This window comes from Rousettus aegyptiacus, unplaced genomic scaffold, assembly GCF_014176215.1.
Source record: "Rousettus aegyptiacus isolate mRouAeg1 unplaced genomic scaffold, mRouAeg1.p scaffold_m13_p_6, whole genome shotgun sequence".
Classification (NCBI taxonomy): Eukaryota; Metazoa; Chordata; class Mammalia; order Chiroptera; family Pteropodidae; genus Rousettus; species Rousettus aegyptiacus.
The window spans coordinates 10,131,449-10,138,680 of NW_023416309.1; the positions used below are offsets into that span (position 1 = coordinate 10,131,449).

The 7,232-nt window shown below is 46.5% G+C and overlaps 1 protein-coding gene across 2 annotated transcripts in view; it reads left to right on the forward strand.

Moving 5' to 3' along the window:
- POLR3A (RNA polymerase III subunit A) overlaps window positions 1-5,910 on the forward strand; it is a 42,724-nt gene extending 36,814 nt beyond the window's left edge. For both annotated transcript variants that reach the window (XM_036222665.1, XM_016159445.2), the window contains 7 exons: window positions 145-238; window positions 384-476; window positions 1,559-1,723; window positions 2,214-2,378; window positions 2,620-2,751; window positions 3,832-3,964; window positions 5,266-5,910. In XM_036222665.1, coding sequence (XP_036078558.1) covers window positions 145-238; window positions 384-476; window positions 1,559-1,723; window positions 2,214-2,378; window positions 2,620-2,751; window positions 3,832-3,964; window positions 5,266-5,414 — 931 coding nt within the window. In that variant the 3' untranslated portion in view covers window positions 5,415-5,910. The remainder of the gene's footprint in view (window positions 1-144; window positions 239-383; window positions 477-1,558; window positions 1,724-2,213; window positions 2,379-2,619; window positions 2,752-3,831; window positions 3,965-5,265) is intronic.
- Window positions 5,911-7,232: the final 1,322 nt, after the last annotated feature.

Sequence of the window (7,232 nt, forward strand, 5' to 3'; positions counted from 1 at the left end):
GGCATGCTCAACACACAGTGAATACTCAATAAATTGCAGTTGCTTTTAACATCACAATTCTAAATAGTACTTGGATTTAACAAAGCAGTAGTCTTCCAACAGGCTTACCCTTTGCTGCAACTGTTTTTCCTTTCCTTCTCATAGTACTCCAATCATCACGGCACAGCTAGACAAGGATGATGATGCAGATTATGCTCGTCTCGTGAAAGGGAGAATTGAGAAAACCCTCTTGGGAGAGGTAAGGAGAAATCTTTCTTAATAAAAAGTAAACTACATCAGCAGCATTGCAAGTATAAAAACCAGTTAGCAGTAGATAAACCAGTCAGTGCTCTTAGGAAAGGGGAAGGTGACTGATTAACATTCTAACCTTCTTGACACTACAGATTTCAGAGTATATTGAAGAAGTGTTTCTTCCTGATGATTGCTTTATTCTCGTGAAGCTCTCCCTGGAACGGATTAGACTTCTGAGACTGGAAGTGAGTCACATAATTAATTGTGTAGAGGAAGTCATCCTCTGTTAGTCCCAAGATAGGCACTGATAAACTAGAGCAGGAGCAAAGCAAGACCCAAGAAGCATTGCAGATGCTTTCTTTTGGTTGCCGTTCTGTGTAAGTCTGCTCTCCCTTCACATTCTTTGTTACTAAACCTGACTGACACAGACATACACAGGAAATTGAGCGAAATTTTGTGTAGGCCACAACACCCATTCACTATGACAAAGTGTTACAATAATTGGTGTCCTTGCCATCTTCCCAGCGTCTAGAAGGACCATCAGGCTGGCTGTGTCTTACATATCTGTGGCCCGCAGCAACCAACACAGCACCTGGCTAGCACAGTAAATGTTTTTGGATAGGTAGGTTAACATGGCTTATTATATTGGCATTTACATAATAGGTAACAGTTTAAAGATTATCAGCATTTCTCAAGGATAGACAGAGGTGGGGATGCAAACTGAGTAACATACTGGTACCTTCCTCTTTCTCTCAGGTTCTTAAAATCAATACTAGTTGTAAAGCCTTTTCTCTCAAGTACCAAGTTCACATGTTATCCGTATGACAGATGACCCAAATTAAGCAGCCAGTCCTCCAGGTTGGGGAATTCTCTAACCTGGCTCTGGCGGCCTGCTTTGTGGGTCTTTTACCAGAAGAGCCAGGTAACATTGAGGAGTGTAGCACACAAGGAGTTATGGTGAGGTCAATAAAGAGTGGGCTCCACTGATGCTTTTAGATGGTCCCGGCCTCGAACCTCCCACCTCCTAGACCTCCCCTGGAGTCTGTGTTTGTTGCCATGAATTGAGCATGCATTTTTAATAGGGGGTTATAAAAAAGCTTTTTATACTCTTTATTTACATACAGTTACACAAACAAAAACTTATCTCTGGTATTAAAATTTCATGGTGGAGAGAAAGATTAAGGGAAAAAATGACTAAAAAGGCTTCTTAGAGGGCCAGTGATGAAAAAAGTCTGAGAAACACTGGAATTTTAGGCTCCGTACCCGTCAGTAACATCCTGGATGTTCCTCTCCCTCGCCCCCCACTCAATCCCCGGCCATCTTGCAGGTGAATGCCGAAACGGTGCGGTATTCCATCTGCACGTCCAAGCTCCGTGTGAAGCCAGGTGATGTGGCTGTTCATGGTGAGGCTGTGGTATGTGTCACCCCCAGAGAGAACAGCAAGAGCTCCATGTACTACGTGCTGCAGTTCCTGAAAGAGGATCTCCCCAAGGTGAGACAAAAGTGACCCCTTCACAGTCCTGCCCAGCCTAATGCCTGGGGATTTGTAAAGAAAGAGACCACATTTACCTCTAATGTGAATGTCCAGGCATCAGAGAACCCTAAGGACTCTGTCACTACTGAGACTGGCACCCCATTTCTTTATTTCTTCTTTGCCACATCCCTAAGGAATCAGTCAGCACTCACACTGCCACGTTAGCTCTCCCTGTTAGATTCCTCGCTGTTCTCTCATCTAAAACTAATCACAGAATGAGGTAATCCCCTGAACTTCTGCTTTCTCCCTAATCCCCAAAGCAGGACACGGGCACTTTTTAGGTTTGGTATGGAACTGATAATCACCACTGAGAAGCAGGGATGATCAAGGTAACAAACTCAGGGCGTGACATTCCAAGTTTCACAGCCACTATGGTTTCTGAGACTACCAGGTTGATGGGGGCTGCGGACACTGCAGGATCTCAAGCCTTCTGTCTCTCTGAGTCCAGGTGGTGGTGCAGGGCATCCCAGAGGTGTCCAGGGCTGTCATCCACATCGACGAGCAGAGTGGAAAGGAGAAATACAAGCTCCTGGTAGAGGGTGATAACCTGAGGGCCGTCATGGCCACCCATGGTGTGAAGGGCACCCGAACCACCTCCAATAACACATATGAGGTACTGCTAATACCCAGGGTCAAGTTACGGTTGTTCTCTCTCCTTTAGTGCCCCCTCCAGACCCTCGGCTGGTTCCTGGTGCACTTCTCAGACCCTGCTGTTTGCTCTGGATCCAACACTAAAGATCCAATTTTGGAAAAGGGGGTGGGGCTTGCTGTGAACCTGTAGGGCAAAGGAGGACATAGAGAAGTAGGGTAGCATCCCGAAGGTGGCTGCTTCTACTCATCCTGGCTCTCTGTAGGTAGAAAAAACTCTGGGCATCGAAGCTGCCCGGACGACTATCATCAATGAAATCCAGTACACGATGGTCAACCACGGTATGAGCATCGACAGGAGGCATGTGATGCTACTCTCCGACTTGATGACATACAAGGTTCGTGGGAGGAACCCGGTCTCAGGAGAATGGAGCTGTGAAGCTTCTAAATTTGTGGAATACACAGCTGTCTGTGATGAGCATCAGTGAGGGAAAATAAAATGTCACCATCACCCAAAAATCAAAGCATGGTGACTAACCTAGGTGTTCTGCTAAAATTCCAGTATAAAAATTACAACCTCCTGGGATAAGGTGGAACATGATTTTTGTCCTTATTAGAAATTTTATCCTAAAGCAAAGCTAGCCATTGCCAAAAGGACTCTTCCCTGAGTCCTACACTAACTGCCCAGGATTTCCTGGCAAATCAAGGTGTTCATTCGCTGTTAAACCCATTCATCTCACTTCTGTAGCCAGTTCCAGGTAAAGAATAAGTTAACCTTTTGGGGGGCGGGGCTGGGGTTGGTCGTTTGGTTATATATTTTTTCTTTTCCCCAAAAATGCCTTTCCTCTAGCAGTACCATAGGACAATGGTTTTCTTGACCCACCTCGCTCAAACCTGTACTGTGTTGTAGAACATTCAGAAACTAGGTGGGAAAATGACCCATTCCTACCACCTACAATAAAAGCTGTCATTTTTAAGTTTTCCCTTCCAGTCTTACTCTATATGCATAGATTGTTACCGTAGTTGCAGTAAATAGTGGGCATACTGTTTTTATCCTAACTTTTTATTTAATGTATTTTCCACATTGTAATATAGTTTTTATAAGTGTACTTTTTATGATGATAGAATGTTCCTATTCCTGCTTTGAGGCTTTTAAATTATTTGAGTTGTGAGGGCTTTGAGCCTTAAGAAACATATTCAGAAGTAGTACTTTCTTTTTTTAAAAGTTAGATTCTTAATTCTAGTTCTCAGTTCTTAATTCTTTGTTCTAACAGCCCCTGGTGTGGGTGTAAGGATCCATGTTGTCAGTGATTAATAAATGGCTTCAGTGGGACACAGGTGGGACGGATAGCTGTTAGGACCCTGTTGAAACAACTATGTGGCTGATTTTTGCTTATTCTGTTGAGTGGATGCTATTTTGGTTTTGAGCTTTCATAGGTGGCATGGGTGCCACTCTGACACAGTCTCCCTTGACACAGGGTGAAGTCCTGGGCATTACTAGGTTTGGCCTGGCCAAGATGAAGGAAAGTGTGCTGATGCTGGCCTCCTTTGAGAAGACGGCTGACCACCTCTTTGATGCTGCTTACTTTGGGCAGAAGGACTCCGTGTGTGGTAGGTTTGGTGTTTCTAGGGCATCACCAAAGGCCTTGGTTGTTTGCAGCTTCAAGCCTGGCTAGAGCTTCTTGGGAGGTTAGCTAACTGAGTAGGCAGAGCTTTTATTTTTTTAGAATAAAGTCACAGATCATGGAATTGGAGCCAATCAATCTTTTATCTCCAAAGCCTGGCTGGAGCATCCTGCATGCCCCCACATCTGTTCAAAGGCTTCTCTTTCGGTACAGACAACTTTTGGTCCAAGAAGCAAAGACTGACCCTGGGCATCTGGGAACTTTTCCAGCCCATGGAGTTGTAGTGAGCCATACCAGTCTTTAGGCTGCACAGGTGCTTAGGCTGACAGAGGAACAATGCCAGGCATCCCTGCTGTCCCGACTCCCTGGGAAAGGCAGCCAGCATGCCTTTTATGCTTGTTGAGCTTCTGTGCTGGGTACCTTATATGCCAATATCTCAGCACCTCTGTGAAGTGTAGTTATTAAACCCTTTCACAAGTGGGAAGACCAAGGAAACTGACTTTGCTGCCATCAAGTCCAACTGCAGAGTTTTGCCCTTATACCCCGTTCACAGTACATCTCTGGCAGGCCTAGGGGAAAGGGAATGTGAGCGGGAACTGTCACAAAAGTGCCTGCTGCCCACCTAGCTCTTCCCTGAGTCCTGCACTGACAGCCTGCTTCTATCCTTTTTTATGCCAAGACCCTGCAGGCCCAAGGTGATAGCATGAAAGGGGTTGGGGCACAGGACACTCAGCCTGCCAAAGGCACACTCATCAGCCCAAGCAGGGGTTCCAAGCCTGGCCTTCGTTCTCACTGCCAGAGCTCTGCTTCCTAGTGGCCATTTCCTGTCTCACTTCTTTCTCTTGTGTGAGTTTGCCAAACAGGGCTTATTTTTTGCTCCTAAGATTAACTCCTCCTTTCAAAAAGAGCACAGCTTGTACATGAAAGGAAAGAGAAATTACATAATTCTTTAAGATAATAAAGAGCGAAAGGAAATAAAAGGAACAGAGTTTGGGGCAGGAGAAAGCCAGGGCCAAGGTAACAGTAAGAGCAAGTCTGCAGTAAGACCTAGCACCCCAACCTTGCCACCAGGATGTAGGGCCCTGCTGCCCTCCTGTGGCCCTGCCCACTGCCACCTCTCTCCAAGTCATGGATGAGGAGTAGGGGTAACGAGCCCAAGTTCAACCATTTGATGTGTTGTGGAGCTGGGAGTCAAATATCACTTTCTTACTCCTAAGTCAGTCGTCTTTCGCGACAACCCACCTGCGTATTGAGAAGCTCTCTAACCTTTTTTCTGGTTGGTTTCAGGAGTATCTGAATGCATTATCATGGGGATCCCCATGAACATTGGAACCGGGCTCTTCAAGCTGCTCCACAAGGCGGACAGGGACCCGAGCCCTCCCAGGAGGCCCCTGATCTTCGACACAAATGAATTCCACATCCCCCTTGTCACATAGGCCAGGGAAAAGGGGATCATTCCTGACCTCAGCTCCTTGTCCTATCTGGAAAGGGGCTCGAGATCAACAGCTGCCTTGGCTTTGTACTCCCTGGGACAGGTGCCCTGATGGCCCCACCATGCCAGTAGTCAGAGAAGACCCCCTAGATTCTTCAGGAGCAGCTCACCTGGTAACCCTGACCATACCACAGTGCTTGATCAGGACAAAGTATGGTTTGTCATTTGTTCGAAACCTAATCTATGGACAGCTCCATACCTCCTGCCCAGCCCACCTCCCTGGACTCAGGAGGAGACCCCAACCAGACATCTTTACTCATTCCCACCTCACCTGTCCACCCATCAGCTCCCAGGGGTTTCATACCTGTTCAGGACCCAGGTCTGAGCCCCAGGGTCAGGGCACGGTCTCAGTTTTTTCATTCCTCAGTCATGGTAGAATTTCTCAATGTAAAATACTTGTGTAAATATTGTTACTATTATTTATTTGTTCAGTTTGAAAACTTTGGAGTTTTTGTTACTGGATTTTACTTTTGAAACATAGAAGCTACGGAAACCAAGAAAGCCAGCATTTAAATGTCACTGGAAAAACTGGTTAAGCAAATTAGACTGTCTCAGATTTGTAATTGAGCTGAGACTATGAGGCCCAAGCTGCTCTGAAATGCCTTTCACAGACTCCACGATCACCCTATTTTCATCTACCTCCAACCCCCACACTAGTGACACTACCTTGTCACTCCCTCTTGTGACAAGAGTCAAACCCGTTCTTCGTGGTCTGTGGAAGACTTCCTTGCTGGCATTTGTGGCCTGCTAAGGTGGGGACTATCAGTGTACACAGATGACGAGTAAGGCTGGTGCAGGCTGCCTGCATTGCCTTGGTGACATCAATATCCCTCCTGAGGTATCTGCTTGTCTGTGCACAGGGCAGTTGTGGAACTGTTAGCCTAAAAAGTGCCCCAGGGGCAGTAGTGAAAGAGGGCCCTCCCTGGTACAGGCAGGTAAAGGCCACCCATACAGGAAGGGAGGAGGCCCACATGGGGTGTGGGGGGGTGTCAGCTGGAGCTGGAGACCTGCCCCATTTGGCAACAGCAGGCTCCTTGAAGTGTAAATCTACTATGACAATAGAAAGCACATGTAAGGCTATGGGGACACAACCAGCAGGGTATCCCAGAAAGCCCTGGATTTAATCCTCTGCTCAGGCTTAGGTCAGTGACTGCACCATCATTGTTAACAGTTTTTCAAGGCTTCTGAGGGGGGTTTGTACAACATAGGAAAGAACTGCACATAACTTGTCTTCTGGAGAGAAAAGTTTGCTCCTGGAGACTGTTTTCTTTGCACAGAATTTGCTGCGTAGGATTGGCCCAGGACCATGAGAAAAAATGGCTGCAGCTCCCCTCCCTCTGGAGATCTGTGGAATCTGTCCTTCCTTTCCCTGCACAGAACAGAGTTCCACTGTTGACTCTTCTTCCCCAGTGGGGCTTTGGAAAACCAAGGCTGCATACTTGGGAAGTAGGTGAAAGTGAAAGGTGGGGCTTTCACCCTAAGTTTTGATTTCTTGCACTTGAAGTCTTCTGAAATGGCACAGCCAATTTATCTCATTGTGTAAAGTCACTGGAAGAACTAAAAACCCAAACCGAAGACATGGGAGTTTATTGTCGAGCAAGAGGATGGTTTGGGTGATTAGCGAGGTGGATATGGTAATGAGAAAAAGGGGAGGCTTAAAGAATTCAAGTGGTATTTTATGGACTTTTGCTTACATTCTTTGGACGTTCCCTAGTTCAGCGGTCCCCAACCCCCAGGCCGCAGACCAATACCGATCCATGGC